The following is a 22,729-nucleotide window of genomic DNA, read 5'->3' on the forward strand; positions in this document are numbered from 1 at the left end:
GGCTCATCTTTAGGTGTGGCAACATATTTTCCATATCGTGTTTGTGTGATGCAGAAACACAAAGACCAACATGTCTGCTAACTCTTTCTCAAACATGTCAGCATCAGTTAGATGTTCAGATAGAGAGATATGTTTTTATAGAACCTACATCATCACGTCTGAAAGGAAAAGGAAGACACAAAAACATATTAAAGACACATTAGTTTTGAATCCACATTAGGACTCCTTTTTCCCTCCTGATGAAACGTTGTGTATGACTCAACATGCATATCCCGCCTGGCTTTCCTGCCTCAGAAAACCTCCATTTCTTTCTAGCTGTTGCATGAGGCTTTAGATGTGTAGACCTTTGTTCCACAGAATTTTCCATCTGGGAAAAGCTTTACTATTATTCATGCTGCTCTGTGAAAGAATTGCTGCTCAAATGGATATAAATGGTTCATTCGTAGCTCATGAAATATAACAATACTTATGGAAAGAGATTACACACCAACAGAAAACCATTTTTAATAACGTATTTGTTCTTTCCTCTATGATCTTTGTTATTGCTACACTGCACCTTTAAGCATTTGCATTATTATATTTAATAAATGTAATTACTACTCATTTTTCTTTTGCTGTTGCCACTTCTTGCTGGGCAGCGAAGTTCATCATGGATGGAAAACATTTAAAGCAATGAAACTAGTTTTCCATCAGCTGATGTAAAAATTACCTTTTTTATTATTATTATTAAATGCTAAAACACATGTTAAAACTAAAGACCAGTGATCTGTGTGGTTCAGGTGACCTTTGATGACTGGACGGGGCACATGAACAAGCTGCCCCCCCAGTCCCTCTGCATCTGACGTGTCAAGCGCTCCGATTCCCTCACATGGCAACTCTCTTTGTTCATGTCTGGCTCCGAGCAGCTCTTTCTCAACAGCTAAACAGGCATGTGACTCCAGATTAAAGGCAGCAGCATTAACTTGCTCCACTCTGCCTCCTCCTCTTTTGTTGCATTTGTAAAAAACTCAAGACATCCAGAAACAAAGAGAAAGTCAAACAGAGAGTCTGTACAGCCCCAACACCGTTTTTTTAATGTTAAAGTCGCAGTGAGGCTGTTGTTACCTCCACTCTCTCTGTAACCAGAGCTCCCATTTCCACCTCTGTGACTTCCTCTATAGAAAAGATGATTAAACAAGGTAATTTCTTTATGATCATAACTGCATATAAGTGAATTCAGTCTATGACCAGTTCATATGTGGGGGTAATTTATGTTATATCAGTGCAAATGGATGTATGTGTGGCTGAAGCTGGATTCAGAATGTGTGTGCGTGCAGACCCTGCTCTGCAGCTCATCACAGACTACAGCCAACTGCTGATTACACAGCACTTGTTTTGTCCTCGCTCTGCTCTGTTCTGCAACTATTGTCAGCAGAATTAGGCAGAGCTTTGTAGAACACACTGCTGCTCAAGTCGGCCACTCCAGATGATTTGTCCTTGACTCTGTGCTACAGAAGACACCTCAGTCTGCTCTTCCTCAAGGCCAAGGACCCAGCGAAGGGTCAGACATCTGTCTAACCCACACACTTATTTAATATCTCTTTGGGGCTGAAGCCTGTTTACTCAGTCTGATAGCATAACGACAATCAAGAGAGCATCAGTTCCGTTCCACTTCCTGTCTAGAGGCTCCCTTGTGAGTGTTCTGGGATAGTTTGGAATACAGAGATGCTTCGCCTCACTGGTTAATTAGATTCCCACATTGTGGTACCCCCATCATCATGCAAGCATTAGCAGGCCATGTTTTTATTGTCTCAGACGGGAGCTGATGCGATCACATCTTCATATCATTTGAAAGCCGGTTACGTGAAAGCTGATTGCAAGGTCATTTTGCATGTGTCCATTCTGTAGAGAGAGCAGTGACGGACTGGAAGCGCTCATTCTTCCTGATTGCAGTAGGATGGTCTGCGTAGCTGAGTAAATAATGACAGGGAGGATGTGGCAAAGATGGCAGATTTCCTCTCATGTTCAAAAGCTGGCTTGATGAGCATGAGAAGACAAGAAAGAAATATTCCTGTAAACCCTGATGGAGCACATATTTTCCGTACTTTAAGCCTGTCAGTCTTGCTTTTGTGTCTCTGTAAAGCTGAGATGATTGTTGACAAATTCACCCCCTTTGTTTACCTTGAAGAGTAAATGATGTACCTTTGGTAGAAAGACTTTGCTCCCAAGAGGTCTACGCAAACAAACCACTGCCCTGAAGTAGGAATGTCCTGTTTTGTGAGGCATGACGGACCGCAGGACTTTTTTCTTCTTCCATCCTGCTCTGTGTGCAGTCACTCAACGGGCATCAGAACTAAAAAAAACTTGTGCACAAATCCAATCAAAACTCCACTTGTTTCAGCACCAGCCGAGCCAAACGTTCCCTCAGTGCACTCAGTTTGTCTCTGGTCTGAACCCCTCTGCTGTGTGAGCACTGCAGCACTGGGTTGCAGTAGCAGCCGCAGTGTGCAGAACTGATACTGCTCCATCATGTCTGGTGTAGTTATCTGCTGCATGAGCTGAATCTGCTTTATGTAGAATGAGTTCACAGTATTTGTGATAAAAGAAGCAGGCAGGGCCGAGTTGATTGAGTCTGTTGGAATATTTCACAGCTTTTATAAGCTTTACAGTGACCTTTCTTTCCTTTTCTGTCCTCTTTCTGCAGGCGCTCGCTGCTAATGCAGGAACAGGGTTCGCCGTGGCCGAACCACAGGTGGCCATGTTCTGCGGAAAACTCAACATGCACGTCAACATTCAGACCGGCCGCTGGGAGTCCGACCCGTCCGGAACCAAGAGCTGCGTAGGAACCAAAGAGGGCGTGCTGCAGTACTGCCAGGAGGTGAGTCACAGCGACACAGACGTATCTCTGTCCAGTTGATGTCATGCAGTAAACGTGTTGAAATGCACACGCAAAGGTCTGTTAGATAAGAAAAGTGATTGTGTAAATCATCATCATAGTACAACTAATCATCAGAGTTCAGGGGGAGCTGAGGGTGGAGATGTTTATTCAGATCAGTATTCTCATCTCCCTTCATCTTGCCTTTGATGAGTGTACCAACAGGGGAGTGAGATTTTTCTAGATGTGGGTTTGAACACGTCGAACAATTAAAACTGTTGGATGGGTGCAACATTTTGTAACGCAAATCATGTTATATTCAGCTTCCATCATAGGTGCTATTTACATGAAACTTGAATGATGGATTAGTTTTACAAGATGAGTCAAGGGTCCAAACTGTTGGCTATGTGGGGAGGTCAGGTGTATAGATCCTATTCTATTCTATTCTATTCTATTCTATTCTATTGGCAGACGCTTTTATCCAAAGCGACTTGCATGTGAGAAGTGAACCTAACATAACCTAACAGTTTCAGTATATTAAAAAAATCAAATCAAAGGTCAATGACAGTAAAAGGTAATCTATAAATTAGACTAAGTTTCTATTGGTATCTAATCATTTTAACTCTTTCTGTTTATATTTATTTCTTGCATGTCCACTTAAATGGCAGCTGTAATATGTGCCAGTGTTTTTACCACGATGCCTCTGAATGGAGGAACAACTCGGTGTGAAGTGAGAACCACCGAAGCTTTAAACCGGCAGCTTTGTTTGATACATGCTGAGAGTACAGTTTGCAATAAGTAACAGTACATAGAAGACTTAGATGCACGTCTGCAGATAAATAAAAACAATGGATTTAGTAAACAAGATATTTACAAAACATTACAATTTAGTATCTTTACAGGCTGAATTAGTTTCATCCATGTGGAAGAAGTCTCTCTTTATTTTAGTGTTATTTGACATCAGACAAGCAATAACCTAAATAAAGTTATTTAGAGTTTTGTTTGTGACATTTCAGTTCCCTGACTCTCTGCCTGTCATTTTCTTGACTGCCTCTAAAATTGAGGATGGGTTTTTCCACAATAAGGATGTCCTCCCTCTTACTGGTTCCTCACACTGGATCTGCCAAACTAGGAGGCTGTCAGGCTTAACTATCAGCTGTCTGAGGTAGAAAAGTAGGTCTGCACATTTTCAAGCAGTCGCCCTCAAAAGCTTCAGTTTCATTTTCCTGATGACATTTTGATGGCATTTGGAGAAAGTGTAAACTGTGGGCTGCTTCACAGTTGAGCAGATGGCATCTGAAGGGTATAAAAAGTGGATTAAAGGATCTTGTTGAAACCCTACTTAGTGCACCTTCTCTCTCCAATAACACACACAGATATACTTGTCTATCATTATTTAATGAGCACTGTTTTCTGCCCGTTTTTTCCCCAACAGATGTATCCTGAGCTCCAAATCACAAACGTGGTGGAAGCCAACCAACCAATTCGCATTGAAAACTGGTGCAGGAAGGAGAAGAAGGTGTGCAAAGGCCACGCCCACATTGTGGTGCCTTACAAATGCTTAGGTAAGCTTGTGTGCAGATTGGTTGTTTAAAGCTGGGAAATGGGTGTCAATGGTCGTCCAAAGTTCGTGTTCTCTCTGATTCAATGTAGAAGAAGAACTTTTGAGTCTGCACCGCCTTCAGTGGAGGTGACATGAAGTGATATTGGAATCTGAATTAGTTGACTAATTCTGGCCTTGAGCTGCAGATTGAGAATTATTATCGCTGGGGAGGTTTGTAGAGCAATAAAGCACAATCTTATTTGCCCCCTCTACAGTGGCCATAAACTCAAAGAGACGCACAGGGTCAGCAACAGAGGGCTCCGAGATGCCTGCTTTATTACTCTTCTTTTCCATTCACCCGCATGGCCACAAACAACTCCCTCCCTCCCTCTTCTGTCCCCTGCAGCATCACTATAATCAGCAGTGGCAGCATGGCTGTATTCTGCTTTATGAAATGTCACAGACAGCCTCGGACACTGCAGACCACACGCCTCAGTTTCCCCGAACTTACAAAAACACAACTCGCGCTTGCTTCCTCTGAGGACTGCAACAACAAGAGGAATGGAGTCTTAAAACAAAGCTGCTCTCTGTGTTTGTCCAGTTATATGAGGAAGGAAAAACATGTACCTTCATGCGACAAACTCTTTCCGGCCCCCTTCATGAGTCCAAAAGCCTCTCGCTGAATGAGTTGTGTTGATTTCTGGGATGAAAAAACCATTAGCAGTTGCACTGGACTGTGAAATGGACAACAATTCAAGTGCGTTTTTGGCAAATGCAGACAGGAGGATGTGGAAACTCATTGGACAGCAAACACACAACTCAAGTGACAGTTTGATGGCCCAGATTGGAATGTAGATGAGATGGCAGATGGCATTACTAATCCCCAAAATTTCCCTTTTCTTGCATCGGAAAATTTTAATATTAGCAGAAAAACTCCAGATGTTTCAGTGTTGCAGCCACAATGTTTACCAACTGAAGCTGTGGCCTACACGTGCCTCCTGCTGTTTATAATCATCCAGTTACAGTCGTCTTGGTTTGAAGAAAAGAATAAAAGTTTATTCTTTCCTTTCAATATATTACAAGAATATTATCAAAATGCTGCTGGATATTAAATCAAACATAGACACGATAAGAAAACTGTGTGGCTCCACAGTTGGTGAAAAAACTAAAACTCACAAACCAAACACGTCCTGCTGTCTCAATAGTACCCACGTGACTGCTCTTAAAGCCACAGCATGTAATTATCCAAAACAAGAAAACAACTCCTTTTTACTTAATATTCACCAAGTGTAATTATATTTATGTGTTGAACACAGGGATTAAAATAAAGTCATCCTTTGTAAAAACTGCAAATGAATTTAAACATATATTAAATGGGTTTGCTCAAACAAGAAGTTTTCCATGTTTTATTGTTTCAGATCTATCTTAAAATGGATTAAAAGGGAAAAAACTAAGCAGAAGTTGCCAAGTATTATTTTATTTCTAAATTTTTTGTATTTCTGCCGACCTCCCACACCTGTTAGCTCGTACGGCAGACTGTTGCATCTGTCAACAACCCAAGACCTCTCATTATAGTTCAGCTGCAGCAACATGACTGCCATTTGATTAATACAATCCCAATTACCTCCTCCAGATTAATTAAACTGCGTCATTGCTTGCTCCTGCACATTTTCTGTCATCATTGTTAAAGGTCTGCGCTCTCATGCCCTGTCAATTTATAGAGGCCTCTGCCGCTCTGCTGGCGTGCAGATGAGGAGTCTGGACTGAGGGAGCAGAGGAGACAGATGGAGGAGGGTAGATAAACATAAGGTGTTGGCAAGAAGGAAGGTCTCTGCTTAATTATGTAATGGAGCGTGTTAAGGGCTTCGTTGGAGGGCTCTGATCATATGCCATGAAACCCATTGTGCCTCTGACACCCCCCTGCACCTCACTTCTCCAGTCCATTATTTGTCAGGCTGCCTTGTCATATCAAACATGATGACAAGCGGCTTTAAATTATTCATTATTTTAGATGTTCATCCTTATCGGACATCAGAGGTTCTGCCTTACATTCATCACTGCAGAGTAATTATAGTCCAATGGAGGAGTGAAAAAATGAAACAGGAGTGGGGAGGTGGGCCACAGCTTGGAGTATATGATTAATAGGGTCAAACCTGCACCCATGTCAAGTTAATAGGTTTAGATGAATAATGCAAGTGTTGAGAAAGGAGCTCTGGCTGAATCCCTTCGCTTCATGCAGAGGAACAATCCCTCCACGTTTCCTCTCCCCAAACAACGACCCTGCAGATGAACGTGAGTTTTGTCCCATGGCTCTGTAATCCCTCTAGCATTTGTGAAATACCAATGGATTATTTTAATGTGATGTGTGAAACGGTGAGAACAGCCAGTGGCAGATGTGGACTGGAGCTTTGGCTGTTGTGCGTGATGGACCGTCTCGAACAGTGATTAAATTATTGGGAAAGGTTTTCGACTGCAGCAGCCTCTTGCTGAAAAAGAGCATGTGAGCACAGAGCGTTATGATGTGCCTAAATCCAGATTTATAACTTTTTTCTTTTCTTTTTTTTAATCTTTTTTCTTCATGTTGTGCTGCTTTTGGTACATCAGCAGCCTGCAGCTTTTCTTTGAGCCACTTTCTACTTCTGACTTTTAAGGAACAAAGTATTTTCAGCCTTCTCTGTTTTTCCTGCTGCTTTTCCTGTTGACTAAGGCTGGGGGGTCATTAAAAGGCAGGGCAGACTATGACAAATCCGGCTATCATCAGCAGTGCTGAGTGAATAAGTTGATAACAAATTCAGGCTTGTATCAGAACGCCGCACCTCTGCCTGTTTACATTCCTTCGTCACATCAGAAAAGTTCTCTGCTGAGTCGTAAACACTGACTCACGTTGTAGTGGATGAAAAAAATCCACCACAAATCTGAATGTATCAGAATTTTAGGTTATGTAAAAGGTTAGGTAATGGCCAGACCTCACAAAATAGTAGTTAAAAATGCCACACAACTGCTGAAAATGAAAAAGTACTTTGTACGAGATAGTTTTTGAAACCAGGATTTAAATGGAAATTCTGTTTCTATTATGCAACGCTGACCTCCAGCTTTATTCATCCCCGCTACAAATCCTGTTGGCATGGCAGCAGATCAGATTTCTGCACAATCCTTGATGCAAATGTAAACAAAAAGGTGAGCCACACTGAGAGAAATCACATCACAAAGCTCGACATTAACTGCTCAGTCAGCGTGTGCGTCAGTAAAATCCTGGATTTTACGTCTTAATGATCACGTATTCCGCACACTTTGCCATGAGTTCACTTTTACAGAAGTTTTCTGGGGGGGTCAGTGAAACACATAGCTTTGCTGTTGACAAGCAGATGCTGGGTGGTGTTTTATTTACCACAGCAGAAGGAATTCATGATGCCTTGGCTGTACTCTTACCTTCACATGCGTGAGATGCTTGTAGTGCCGCCAGTCTGCGTATTTGATAGTGTTAGCAAGGTTATCTGATAGATGGAAGGGTAAAAGGGACGTGGGTGGAGAAGAGGGAGGTGCAGAGAAAGAGGAGTGATTCTGTCTCACACACACATGAACAGGAGCATGCATTACAGTAAAGAGGGCACAGATGCCCTCCAAACACCTCCATCCATCACCCGCCGCAGTGCGACTGCAGACGGCTTCTGTTTGAAATCCGGTCCCCTCGCAGCTGAAGGAATGTTAGCGAGCGTGTGAACGGGACGGAAAGAGGTGGGGAGGATATGAAGCTAGGGGTTAGAGGGAGTTATTACATGTTTCTTTTAGGCATCCTTTCAATGTTTGTCTTGCTTCTGGGAGACAAAGACGTTAAAGGAAGATAAAATATCTGAGATTGTTTGCAGCAGCTGATAAATGCTAAATTACTTTATTACAAAGAAAATGTCAAATTTCATACAAAACCCAACACAGAAACAGTAGATTTTCAGAGAACGGTGGCGCTTCGGGCTGATTTGAGATTATTTTCAAATAGGGGTGAGGAATCAAATCGAAAAAATAAAAAATGATGATTTTTTTTCTTCACGATTTTAAAATCAATATTTTTGTTTAAAAAAAAAACTTTTTTTTTTTTTTTTTTTTTAAATAAATAGAAATAATCCATTTTAATAAGTGCAGTTGTACATGTTGATCTGTCTTTCCTGTCCTCTCCACCCCAACCAGATGGCTGCCCTCCCTGAACCGGGTTCTGCAGGAGGTTTTCTTCCTGTTAAAGGGGAGTTTTTTCCTTCCCACTGTCGCCGTGTGCAGCTCAGGGGGGATTGGATCGAAGTTATGACTCGATGCAATCAGTTGGTTTCTACTGTAGGCAATGTATGAATTGGCTTGAAATGATGTGTATGTAAAGTGCCTTGTGACAACATTGTTGTGAAGTGGCGCTATACAAATAAAGCTGAACTGAATTGAATTGATCTATTTACTTGTCTTCTTGGGCATTATGGCAGCAGAATGATGGTCTGGCTACAGAGCTGTTTTTTCTCAGTTGAAATGAAGAAATGTGACGAGCAAAAAAAGTTTTGTACATTTTTTTTCTAATTTGTTTGTAGTCCACAAAAATCAGCTTATGTTGCTTATAGAAGAATGAAGTTAATTGGGTAATAAGTACCTTTTGTTACTGATTATGAATCGAAAAAATGTTTGAATCGAGAATCGATTCTGAATCGAATCGTCGCCCCAAAGATCTGAATCAAATTGAATCATGAGTTGTTAGATTCACATCCCTAATTTCAGAGCTTGAAAGTGACTTGATTACTGAATAACTAGTTAATTAACTATTTAGTTGCTAAAAATATTGGAATCTGTTGTATTTTTTAACTTTGGCGTCACAGAGGAGACAGGTCTGTGGGGGGTGGGTGGGGGTTGTTACTGTACCTCCTGGGCGGAGACGAGGAGCAGCTGCTGAGTTGTCTGCTATTTCCAGCTCTCTCTTCTTCTTATCCTACCCTCTCATTTTCCAAAACACTGCTTTTTCACTCTCTGCCCGCCCGCCCGCCTCGCCTCTGCTCCAGCAGCGCCGCTTTAGGTTATGGCAAACCACTAAATAAGCGGTTACATGGCTCCCAGGCCTCAACGCGAAGCCGCTAGACCCTCATTTGTGTGTTTTCCGTCCACCCACTCCAACCCCAGCCTAGACTGTGCTCTAAAACTCCTATTCGTCCCTCCCTTTCTCCTGACTCCTCTCCTCCGCCTGGTTTTCCATCTGTTTCTGATGGTAGTTTCTACCTGAGCACCTTGTCACACAGCCAGCATGCAGCCACTGCCTCTTTTAATATTTGTCATTACACCTGCATCGTATTTAGATCTTCAGTCGAACCTGAAACTATTCATGCCTTTCAAGCCATTTACACCCCCCCCCCCCCCCCCCCCCTCCCCGATCTGCTCACTGTCAACTCGCTGCATGAATAAAACTCTGAATTTAAATCATCAAGCAAATGATTTCGTTCAGTGGCAGGAGGACGTTTGACTACATTATAAAAGTCACAGTGTGAAGCTTGATTTTCTCCACTGCCATCTCGATTGCGGAGCTACAGAAGCTGCAGAAGAGGATGGATGAATCCCTCTCTGCTTCCGGTGCTCACACAGGTGTTCAGGTGTCAAACGCCTGCTCTGTTACACCACTGTAATGAAATTTAAAGGACCAGGCAGCTATGAATTATTAATGCTTTCCCTTTCTGGCTCATCTCATCTGCTATTCCCTTTTTTAGTCCCATAAAGTGATTTATTGCTTCTAATCCTGGCAGTGTTGTAGAGGAATGATTTTTGTGGGGGACAGATTGGTAGTGTGACTAATTGGCGTATTGCTTGATGTGCTCTCTCCCTCACAGTGGGCGAGTTTGTGAGTGACGTTCTCCTGGTTCCGGAGAAGTGCAAGTTCTTCCACAAGGAGCGTATGGACATGTGCGTCAGCCACCAGCAGTGGCACGGCGTTGCCAAAGAGGTAAGGAAACAGTGACTTCATAGGAAACAGTGGGAGTCTGCTCATCAGAGATAGTAGAGAAGAGTTAAGAGAAGCCACTTAGCTTTTAGAAATGAATCTGTACAAATTTCAAACCTGGTTATACTTTCATGACTTAAACCAATCTTCCCTCTTGGATATCTTTCCACCTGTCTGTCCTTGTCTCTGGGATTCTCTGATCACAGGCTGACTTGGAGCCCTCACATTTCAGCTCCTAATCAGATTAGTGTTGTGGCTGTAATACAGCTAATCCCCCTCGGCCAGCTCTTGAGCCAGCCATTGGGGGCCACTCTGATCATGGCAGTAAGAACAGAAGCTCTCATCAAGCTCTCACTCTCATCATCCCCCGCTTTTTGCTTCCTGACTGTTCCTCTGCACATATTAAACACATCACATCATCAGCGCCACTTGCGGCCCTGCTGTGACATCCAGAGGTGCCAACAACTGCAGTCGGAGAGAAAATGTTTACACCTAAGAGTTGATAATTCCTACCGGTGGGAAAACCTTGTGCGCCCCTCGCCACATGCCACTGAGATGTTCTTAAGCAGGGCAGCTAATCCTCCACTGCTCCAGTGGAGTTTCTCAGCAGCCGTCAAGCTTGTGTCCGAGTTCTCCTGAGTTCTCCTGGCTGCTGTCTGGAGTGAAGCAAGTTACTTCAAGAGCAGCATGACTTTGTGAAAATGTGACACATGATTCATGTCAATATATAACACAGAACCAGCTCTGACTCCTGTAGCAGGACTGACACTCTCGTTAGGCAAGGCATGCTTATTTGTAAAGCACATTTCACATACAAAACGAGAACAAAAAAGTTTGTTCCTCAAGATTTACCACCCTGCAGCTTTTATGTGCAACACACCTAAATCAAATTAATGTTTTGTTACCAGGCCTCTGCAGGACTGGATGACAAAACATTGCAGACGAGGGGATTTTGCTACTCGATTCGGGTGTGTTGGAGAAAGGATGCATTTAAAAGTTGCAGGATGGTCGAATTTGAGGACCGGATTTGAGCTACCTGATTGTTGAAATAAAAGAATTAAAAAGTAGCAAAAAAGGAGCAACAAATAGCAAAAAAAACCACAATATTATCAGAAATTGAATTAAAATCATTTAAAGCAAGTGGAGTTAAAAATTACCATGCAGATTTCATGCAGAGTAATCCAGTCTATTCTATTCTATTCTATTCTATTCTATTCTATTCTATTCTATTCTAGTCTAGTCTAGTCTAGTCTAGTCTAGTCTAGTCTAGTCTAGTCTACTGGAGATGAATGCATTGATGAGTTTCTCCTGGTCCTTCTGGCAGATTAAACTTTTAATTCTGAGTTAGTAAAAAGCTTTGATGTGGCTGTCATATTTCCTCCATCCAGTGTTCTTACCTGTTTTGTTAGGATTAAACCATTATTTCTTGCATTTCGTCTGCCTCCTGCCACTCCATCCTGCATTTGGGTTCATCATCTCTTTACTACCAAACAGAATAATCTCAGCTTTCTCTTCATTTGGTTGTAAAAATTTCTCTCTCATCCAAACATTGACCCAGTAAGTCTATTGAACTGCAGTCATCTGGTGACAAAGACACATAAAGTTCTGTATCGTCTGCATAAATGTGATAATTGTTGGTTAAAGTTTTGTAGTATTTGACCCAAAGAGAACATTTACAGCTTTAACAGAAGTCAGGGCCTCTCTCTCAGATTCATAGCAAAATAACTCTAACCTTTTAAATAAGACCTGAACTAGTTCAGGATCGCTCCAGAAAGTCTAGTCCAGTTTTCCAGCCTGTACAACAGGATTCTGAGATCCAGCAGAACAAGGACCGATACCTGACAGATCCGGTCAAGTACCGAGAATAATGAAGCTGAGGATGAATTATGTTGAATGTCTTTATTGTCATTTCATGTCTACAACGTGCAAACCGTCATCAGGTGCAAAAAAAGAGGTAAAAAAAAAATATATAAACAAATAAAATTATAAACATATAAATATATTTAAAAAAAATAGTGGTAATGAATACATGCATGCAGCGTTTATTTCCTTGATGGCATTGGCATAACAACCGTTTCTGAGTCTGTTTGTCTTTGTTCTCTGCTGACCACAAGTAGATATTTCCTCTGAATTTATACTTTTACACCCATAATTTGCCGTCTGTAACCATATTAGGTTTAGTTTTTAATTAGGTGGAGAGTTAAATGAGGGAAATTTATGAGGTAGTTCATTTCTGATCTGTGATGGACTGGCAACCTGTCCAGGGTGCACCCTGCCTCTCACCCAGTGATTACTGGGATGGACTCCATCTTCCCCAGAACCCTTAATCGGACTAAGCAGTTCAGAAAATGAACGAATGAGTTAATTTCTGATGTTGTTGTGTGCTTAATGATGAAAGCTATTGTTGCAATTCAGCTATTTCCCCCCAAATGAATCAATACAAAATGCCTCTACCTCCTGTTCATACAGTATGAGGAGAAAACTAATTATTACGTCTCTTATTTTCTTCTTAATCATTCATGTATGTTATTAGTAAAACTTCATCATTTATATTTCTAAGAAACTGTTCAAACAAACTTGAAAATACTACTTGATAAAAGCCTGAATTATAATGTCGATATAAATTATACTACTGAGTCCAACTTGCTTACATACCAGTCTGATGTGTAAGTAATGTAGAGAGGGATTTCCGACACAGCCGGGGGCTTTTGATGAAGCAGGTGGACTGACTCCTGGATGTCAGTCTGGTATCCATCATTACATTAGCCCCCTTTTCAGTTCAGTACGGACTGAAAATCATCTCCCATGCTGGCGGGAAGATATTTTTTCAGCTGGTGAAACAAAAAGAAATCTGTGATCCTTCTGAAGGAGAAAACTCCCAACACACGTCCAAGGACTCCACTTTTTGAGGCTGTGGTTGCTGCTTCAGTCAAAGCTGATCGCGGTAGAAATAAACAGCCTTCGTGCATTTTCTGATCAGACAGATGACTGAAATAAAATGTGTTTATGTTTTATTTGTGATTTATTAGTTAGATTTACTTAAAGAAGTTGTGATAAATGGGTTAAGACTAATTGTTGTTGTGACATAATTGTGTAAAAACCTTCAGATTTGACTTTTAATACTTCGGATAAACTGAAATGGTTGTCACCAGATTTCATCAGCAGCTTTTTTCCTTACACTTTTTCAGGCCTGCGCTAAGAGCTCCATGGTGCTGCACAGCTATGGCATGCTGCTGCCCTGCGGCATTGACAAGTTTCATGGCACCGAGTACGTGTGCTGCCCCCCCTCTCGCACCGGAGAGTCCTCGCCACCTTCCATGCCCTCTCAGGAGGACGACGAAGAGGAGCAGATAGAGGATGAGGAGATCGACCTGGGAGAGGATGAGGCTGTGGAGGACAGGTGAGCAGATGTTAGCGCTGTGAAGGGCAGGTATTTCTGGCCGCTGCGGCGAATTAAAGTTTTGTGACTCTGATCTATGGCAGCAGCTCTGCTGCTTTTGATAAATGTTTCCTCTTTCTGGCTTCTTACCTCTACACTCATCCACCTCCTCCCCTCCTCAGCGAGACACCAGTAGAGGAGCAGCATGCCCAGAAGGAGAAGCCAGTGGAAGAGAATGAAGATGAGGAGGAGGAAGATGAAGACGAGTACCACTATGTCTATGAGGATGAAGAGGCAGACAAGGAGGACGAGGATGAGAAGAAAGAGAGCCGTGAAATGTCAGAGAACCGGGGTGAAGATGAGATTTTACAGGAAGTGAAAGGTTTGTGATGTATTTTATCACATGTGATCCTCCTCCTTCGTCTGGGAGGAGATAAATGTATCCATCAGCCTTTCTCACCCATCTCACCATGATGTACTGTCCTCCGTTAGTAAACAGACAGATCGTCCTGCTTTATTTGCAGCCAAGCTGCTGATAAACTCTGCTCATCATGCACAAAACAGCTCCACCGACATGATGTTCAATCATAACAGACGTAGTCATGGTGATGTGTGGTAATCTGTATGGTGGTAGTTTGTAGCTGATACTGGAATAAAGTGCTGCCTCTAGTGGACGAATGATCTAACAAGCTGTCCCCTGGCAGCGGTGTGCACCCTGGAGGCTGAGACCGGCCCCTGTCGCGCCTCCATGCCTCGCTGGCACTTCGACATTAGCCAGAGGAAGTGTGTGCGCTTCATATACGGAGGCTGCGCCGGCAACCGCAACAATTTCGACTCAGAGGAGTACTGCATGGCGGTGTGCAAACGCCTAAGTAAGTCCCACGTGACAGAGGCCTGTGTGACTGCACCTCTCCCCCTATCTGTCTGTGTCTCTGCTGCAGACCCCTGCTGATAACACCTCCAGCTCATGTAGGCTTCGTCTCACTGAGGAACACCTGTTCTGCAGTCTTCAGCGATCACTGATCAAATCATCTCCATCAAATCCATCGCAACCTCTTATTTCACTCTAAATTATCATTTATACAGGTTGTTTTTGCTGAATTAGATTCCCAAACATTCATCAGTGTTATTCATTTCTTGTCTTTCAGTCAAACTTCTTTTTTGTTTAAACTCAAATCAGACTTTTTACATTTTCATTTGTTTTCCAAATTTTCTCTGAATTAAATCCTTATGGATTAAAATGTAAATAAATGAGTTGTTTTGTGTGTATATATCACTCAATAGTGCCTGGCATTCATTTTCACTTAAAGATTTTGCATTATTTGCACACAAAAATACTTTAACCCCAATTTACTTCCAAGTATATAAAATAAAATAAATACAGTAAAACAAAAAAAGGGAAAAAATATTTAAAAGAAAATAAGAAAAAAAAACTTTGGAAGAAAATAAAGACAATTCAGTATAAAATAAATTGATATTAATTAATAAATTAAAAAATAACTATAACAAGCAAAACACAAATAATAGTAAATAAAAAGGATTATTTAAATAAAAAGATATTATTAAAGAAGGCCAGCTGTGGTGTGTAGCAGATTTTCAGCACTTTAACTCCTGACTGAAGTGACAGAAAACTGCAGCTATTTACATTTAATACATTAGAAAGAAAAACGGATTTTGGTTTTTACTTGTATTTTATTTGATTTGTTTTTCATTCTGTCATAAAGAATTTCAGATTGTAAGACCAAAAAAAGTAGGTTCTTAATTGTTATTTTAGTTGCAATGTTAAGTTTGACCAGGTGGAGGAAACGTTTTACACAACTACTCTGCATCTAAATGTGGATTTAAACTCCAGAAAGTACAAAGTAACATCCAATGAAAAAGGCTTCCTAGTACGTCATGCCTCATATACAATAAGTTGCTGTTTTTCACACCACCAACTTCAACCGGTCAGCTGACCAATTACAGAACAGGAGCAAGGCGTTAAAGCATTTCCAGTAGAGTAACAGATGTATAAGTTAGCATAACATAATATTTAAGTAGCTCCTTTTTGTTTTCAAAGCAGAAATTATGATGTAAAGCCGTGTTTAGTTTTAATTAAATCAAAATTAAATGCAAGAAAAAACATCCAAAATACATTTGTAGTTTTGCGTAACACATGCTAACATTTGCATGAGCTGTTATTTTTTTATTTAGTCTTCTTTCATATGTTAACATGTTAAAAACACATGCTTTAGTTCTGTCTTCTTTCTTTGCTTGTCTGTTTTTGCTTTTGTCATTTGTTCATGTCTTTCTGTTTGCTCACAACAAACCACATCACATTTTGTTCCTTTTTCCATCACAACAAACACAGTTAATGGACACAACCAGCTGGATTTTCCTTTCTATTTCATGTATTTCATGTCCAAGAAGAATGAACAGTAAAGTTTACAGTGGAGTCCGTCCCTTTAAACCTGCCTTTTTGGCTGTGCTGGGAAGCACCAAGCCCTACTCCTGTCTGCAGCTTGGAGCATTTCTGTTTTTGCAAGTTGGAGCGATGCAGGGAGTCGGTCCTGTGCGACAGTACAGCAAGGAAGCCAGAACTGAGCCCCCTGGCCCCGCCCCAGGTGACCCTGCTGTCAAACACGGAGATGTTTCCATTAATGTTGGAGATGCGACTTGTCAGCAGAAAGCCGACGAGAAGATGAATAAAATTCAAGTGGAAAGACTGTCAGCTTCTCTCAGATTCATCAGTCGTAGTATGGGTGGAAGAACACCGATGAGAAAAGTGCTTCTGTGAGGATTTTGGTTCAGTTTCCATCAGCACTCCTCTTTCAGCTCTCTTTCTCTTCATGCCCAGTGTTGTCTGTCTGTCTTTGTCGTGCTGCCCGCCTGCATCTGCTTGGATCAGTCAGTCTGTCTGTCTGTACTGCCTAATAGCCTCTTTCCCTCTTTGACCACCCACCATCTGTTTGTCGATCTGCAGCTCTTCCTCCGACTCCTCAGCCCACTGATGATGTGGACATCTACTTTGAGACTCCTGCTGATGACAAGGAGCACAGTCGCTTCCAGAGAGCCAAGGAGCAGCTGGAGATCAGACATCGCAACCGCATGGAGAGGGTGAGGAAACTTGCATAAGCATAAGCAATCAGTCACGATGCCCTATTGCCCTGTTTTGCCCTCATCTGTATTAAAACTCAGAGAACTGTAAAACCTTGGAGTGTGAGAAAAAGCTTTCTTTTAGAACAAACCTGAAACATGCTGTCTGGGAGATTTGTAGGATGGAAAGTCGCTACTTAAAATCCCAAAACGTTCAATATAATATAACAACCAGATGATGCTCTAAGTGTCTTTTACCTTTGTACAGTAAAATTGACTAAAGTTACGGTAAAGTCCTGACTCATTCTGAGGAAATAAATACAACAAGGCTTTCGAATTTCACTTCATTTCCATTTCTTTCTGTGTCTCTCCAGGTACGGAAAGAGTGGGAAGAGGCTGATCGCCAGGCTAAGAACCTGCCCAAGGCTGAGAGGCAGACATTGATCCAGGTAAGACGGTGATCCCTCCTCCTGGGAGCCCCCCTTTGTCCCTTTGTTTGGATAAGATATGACGGCTTACAGGCTCCTGGTCCCTGTTCCAATAAAGATCCTTTTACACCGGCTGCTCTATCTTTACTACTCTGAAGCTAAATTAGGGCACTGTCTGAGTGGGGAGACATCTAAATGAGTCCCCAACTCCCCTGACAAGCCTGGAAGGCGACAAGACTGAAACTGAGAGCTGTGTGTTTTTATTTAAATCCAAGCTGGATGATCGCCACATTGTTTAAGGATCATATATATTCATGTTTCTATATCTTTCTGTATTTCTTTACAGCACTTCCAGGCCATGGTGGAATCCCTAGAGGAAGAGGCAGCTAGCGAGAAGCAGCAGCTGGTAGAGACTCACCTCGCCCGAGTGGAAGCCATGCTGAACGACCGGCGCCGTCTGGCCCTGGAGAACTACCTGGCTGCCCTGCAGGCCGACCCCCCCAGGGTAAAACGGCACACTCCAACCACAGAGAGCATTCTTTATCTTCTATTTTCACCTGTTTCTTTTTCCTCTCCTGAAAAAAAAATCACAAACACACACGTTTCAATTCATGATGAGGGGGTGGGATTACTGTACCCAGGAAGCTCCGCAAAATCCTCAATAAGCACAAAGTCGATCACATTTTATCCTGCAGATGTAATCCTTGTGACATGTTTTTTTTTTTTTAATTCCTTTTATCTAATTGTCTTTTGATCCTTTTGCCAGCAAACTGTCTGGCTGCGCTGAAAGGTGGTCGTATCCGTTTCCAAAACAGAGCAGAATGAAAATATAAATAAGAACATTTCCTGATACAAGAGCAGTGGTTTTTATTTTATTCTGCCTTTGTTATGCTTCCAAAATGAGTATTTGCATCAAATGCAGTGTAATTTTAATTTAGTTTGCGATAGGATTGTACTTTATTGCAAGCGGTGGGATATTTTGCATCTCACAACCTTCTGGTCGCCTCAGTGGTCTGACATATGGACGTAGAACATGAACGTTTGTTACAGACTAAAGCTTTAAGTGACTTTGTTTATGCAGGATAATTTAATTTAATTTAAAATTAAATACTGAAACTTAAATTAAGTTCAATTAAACTCTAAAATAAATATATATCAATTTAAATATATATATATATATATATATATATTATTAAGTATTATAATACTTAATATATTTAATGATATATTTATTAGTATTTTGAAGTTAAATAGAAAATCAAACCAAATTATAAGAATTTAATTGAATATAAATTAAAATTCAATCAAATGAGGAATCAGGATGTGATCAAATTGTATTTGTATTCAAGGAGAAACTTCAGTGGGGAATATTAAAAAATGCAAATTAGACACAAGACATGCTTGTCCCTTTCAGCCTCACCGCATCCTGCAAGCCCTGAGGAGGTATGTCCGTGCTGAGAACAAGGACCGCCAGCACACCATCCGCCACTACCAGCACGTTCTGGCTGTGGATCCTGAGAAAGCTGCTCAGATGAAGTCACAGGTAGGTGAAAATTACATTCATCCAGCACGCATAGTGAGCTCATAATGTTTCAACTCTGCTGATTTTATGCTTTTTGTGAGGAAAAGTTGTCCACATAAAGGCTTCTGGTTAATTGGAAACCATGTGCTGAGCCTCTTTAAATCCCACAGAAGCATAATGATGTCTCAGTCTGCTCCTCTTTGCTTGTTTGTAAGCGTGTAGGAGGCAGAAAGAGAGTGCGTCGCTCTGAGTTAAACCCAGGAGGAGCGAGCGGGCTCGTCTGATGCAGGGGTTGGCTGTTTCATTCACTTAAGCCTCAGTCAAACGTTAACATTGCACGGGTCTTGTGTAACTCTGGACTCTGAGCTGCTGCACAGGGATTTGGCTGGAAGCTCCTCAGTTAGATGCACTCGTTTGCGTGTGTTGATGCCCTTCGACACCTTTTATAGTTTTCCTTCACCGTTACAGATAACGCAGCAGATGGATGAAAACATTGAAAGCAGGGGGGAGGGGGAGCGATGTGGACGGGAGGTTTCTCTGTTTACATGTATTGTGGGCTCTGTGCTCAGCAATGAGAAGCTCTGCTCTCACTTTTTTTCATTTGTTCAGTTTCTCTGTCATTCTCCAGACACCTAATCTCACATTTCTGCTTTGACACGTGACCTAGTAGTGCTTTTAAAAGACCCTTTCAAGATGCGGCATTGTTCTGCTGTATGTGCCCTGCAAGAATCAAGAATGTTCTCATTTTTTTTACGTCTTAATTCAGTGAGTTTGCTTGAAGCATAAGAGTTTCTGTCCCAACACTGAGATATGTAATCTCGTCATAATGAGGATTGTTTTTTTCCAGACGTGGACAAGAAGGAGCCACCAGGGCTGCAGCACGCCTCCAGTGGGAGAGGTGCATTATTGCCATCTGTTGCTGCTTCTGGTGCACTGCAGCAGTGTGTCGGGAGATTAAAACCCTCAATCATCAAAGAGGGAAATAAACAGCAGCTACCTGCCAAGAGCTGGTCAGCTTTGTCAAAGGCAGCTTTTCATTTTCTGCCAAGCAATTTGGAAGGAGAAAAGTGGAAATATTTCTCTGCTTCAACCACCATAATGATGGTGGAATGGTGCTAATGTTGAGATTCATAAAGTTTAGCATCTTTTCTGTTTGCTTGCTTTTTGTCAGTTCAGGTAACTCGTTTTCATGTTGTAAGTTTAATGGCTGAGTGAGTCTGAGTTTATTTAAATGAATTCTGTCCCAGAGAAGCCATTTCTGGGTGTGTTTGGTTTAGATTAATGAACATAAACAAGTCTGTTTACATGGAGAAGAGTTGGCTGCCTCGTGTTTGTCTTGTTAAGTGATAAATCAAACTATAAATCTCATTTCAGAGCTGTACTCATTACAGGAAGCACTCATTTGTTGTATTCATTGCAGCACTTTATTTCTACTACTGAACTGTTTTACACCTGATTGCCTTCATTTTTCCTGTTTTTGTTTTGCTTGTTTTTTTGTTTGCCTCAATCATCAGCTTTCAGCTGGATCACATCTTCCTCTGCTGACACTTTTTTTTATTATTTTTAATCTCATATGTCAGTAAACCATTTTTGCTGGTGACTAAATTTTCCCGACAGCAATAAAAAGCAGGATTTTCTGGTAAAAGTGTCAATGTTCTGGTGTGTTAATGTGAGGATTTTGATGAATATACTTTGATAATGTCTTTAAATCTTATTACTGCTGGGTTTCTGTTAAGATAATGATAAAGATTAAATGGTTTGTTTAGTTTCATGAAATAAATCAACAATCTTTCAGAAGCTTTCCATTTTTATAAGAAGTCTTTCGTCTCCAATAGAGAAATTTAAAACTTCTCCTTTTCTCAACTTTATAAATATTTTGTGTTTGTAGCTGGTTGTTAACATGCATGGCTGTGGGTCTGAAGAATAAAACTCATCATCATCTGCATGCAGAGAAGCAGTTTCACCTAAAAAAAAAAAAAACAAAATGAAATTTATCAGGATTTAATTTGTTTGACTCCTTGTTTCCTGTTTTTCCAATGCTAGGTGATGACCCACCTGCGGGTGATTGAGGAGAGGATGAACCAGAGCCTATCTCTGCTCTACAAAGTGCCCTACGTTGCTGACGAAATTCAGGATGAAATTGGTGAGTCATGTTAAAATGCCCCCAGGAAGCTCTGCGCAGCGGCAGCGGTGCATGCTCGCTGTAATAAGAATGAAGTGAAAAGAAAACTGTAATGGAACTCGTCCGTGTCCTAGACTGACAGATACATCTCATTTTCTCTGCTTTCTCTGGGACCTTTTTAATTTTGTGTCTCATAGATGATCAGAGCGGGACTTTGAACAAAAGAAAATACAAATACGAGAGAAGTATCGGCCAGACGATGATGACACAGAGATTTTTTTTCATTCTCAAACTAAAGTTGCGGATAAAATTTTATGCAGCTTTTTCTCTTGATGTTTTTTTTTTTTTTTTTAATCAGCTGCCCATATTTTTTACAATTATACCCGCAGGACCAGTGGTGCAATTTAAGTCAGTTTATCATGTGCACTTCTTTTGAATATTTGCTTTCGTTTCCTCTGTTTCATTAAAAGAAGTGTGGTGTTGCAGCATAAATTAAACTGGAGCCAGCGCAGTGACAGAACTGGGTCACAGCTCTCATCGTGCTGTATTCTTTTGGGAAATGTGCAGATTTACATAGAAAATAGCTCTCAGGAAAGAACTAATTGGAAGTTAGCAGAAATGGGAGTGATTGTTTCTCATCAGCGCAAGACTGACGAAAAGAGGATGTTAACAGTAATTGGTAGCAATCTATTTGCCCAGCGCTGCCAGGAGCGAGGTTGGCGGGTGTTGGCGTGCGCAGGTTCGTCTCATACCGCCTTTTCTCTTCTGCAGACGAGCTTCTCCAAGAGCAGAAGGCCGACATGGACCAGTTCATGTTGTCCATCTCCGAATCGCAGCCGGATGTCACTGTGTCGTCAGAGGAAAGCATGGAGGTTCCCGCGTCCGAGGGCAAGCCCTACCGTCCCATCCAGGTCACATCGCTGGGCTCCCGCTCAGAGCCAGAGGGTGAGCAGTTGCAGCATCACGCAGTCACGAGCAGCATCGTGAACAACGCCGTGGCTGTGTGAAATAACAATAGGTCACACACAAGTCTTTCTGAAGGACGCTTAGCAAACCAGAGCTGCTGACAGCAGACGGAGAATAGTTTACGGCGTGTTGATGCGAATGTGCTTTGCAGCCACGGGGTGGAACTTATCTGCGCCTGCACATTTCCCCATGGCCAAGCCTTTAACACAGCACTGCAGTTCAGATAAAACTGAGCTAGAGCCAAAAGCTTGAGGGGAAAATGAGCATTATGGTTTTATTCTCCATCACATTTGTGCCAAACAAAAGACTGAATCCTTCAGGAGAAAGAAAAAAGTATGGCCAGAATGCTTCCAGCGAAGTGGAAGACAAATTACAGTTAAAGCCCGTGGGAACATTTCATGTACGTGCCAGCAACCCAGAGGGCTCAGACAGAGCCTGCCAGTTCTGAAAAAGCTCCTTTTTTTAAGTTTTCAATTTTATTTTCACACTCTTCCTTACTGAACTTTTTTCCTTTAATCAAATAACATAGCTTGATAATCCTGCTTTCTCTTTCTTACCTAAGTTTTCTCTCTTCTCTCCTTCCCCTTCTCTGAACTTCCTTTTTTCCGTTGATCATTTTCTAACACCAAGGCGATCTATCAGACTCCCCACGTGCCTTCAAGAAAGGTTGGTGCCTCTGTTGCCTTTTGTTTCCCCTCCAACCTCCCAAACCATTTCCATCTATTTTGTTCCATTTCTTTTCCTCTCTCTCTGTCCCACCACCTCTCTGGTATCTGGAGCCACCTGCTGGTTCATTTTCTGTTTGTTTTGTTTGTTTTTGTTTTGTTTTTTTCTTTAGTAATTGTTCCTATGCTTTTCATCATACTAGGATTATCACTCCATGCTTG

At 41.6% G+C, this 22,729-nt stretch overlaps 1 protein-coding gene across 2 annotated transcripts in view; it reads left to right on the forward strand.

The window, feature by feature from the left end:
• aplp2 (amyloid beta (A4) precursor-like protein 2) overlaps positions 1-22,729 on the forward strand; it is a 57,719-nt gene that overhangs the window by 27,752 nt on the left and 7,238 nt on the right. For both annotated transcript variants that reach the window (XM_079246544.1, XM_079246545.1), the window contains exons 2-13: positions 2,684-2,857; positions 4,290-4,419; positions 10,241-10,353; positions 13,539-13,750; positions 13,912-14,111; positions 14,434-14,601; positions 16,692-16,825; positions 17,179-17,253; positions 17,579-17,737; positions 18,647-18,775; positions 20,798-20,897; positions 21,648-21,821. In XM_079246544.1, coding sequence (XP_079102670.1) covers positions 2,684-2,857; positions 4,290-4,419; positions 10,241-10,353; positions 13,539-13,750; positions 13,912-14,111; positions 14,434-14,601; positions 16,692-16,825; positions 17,179-17,253; positions 17,579-17,737; positions 18,647-18,775; positions 20,798-20,897; positions 21,648-21,821 — 1,768 coding nt within the window. The remainder of the gene's footprint in view (positions 1-2,683; positions 2,858-4,289; positions 4,420-10,240; positions 10,354-13,538; positions 13,751-13,911; positions 14,112-14,433; positions 14,602-16,691; positions 16,826-17,178; positions 17,254-17,578; positions 17,738-18,646; positions 18,776-20,797; positions 20,898-21,647; positions 21,822-22,729) is intronic.

This window comes from Telmatherina bonti (assembly GCF_933228915.1).
Source record: "Telmatherina bonti genome assembly, chromosome: 9".
NCBI classification, from domain to species: Eukaryota; Metazoa; Chordata; class Actinopteri; order Atheriniformes; family Telmatherinidae; genus Telmatherina; species Telmatherina bonti.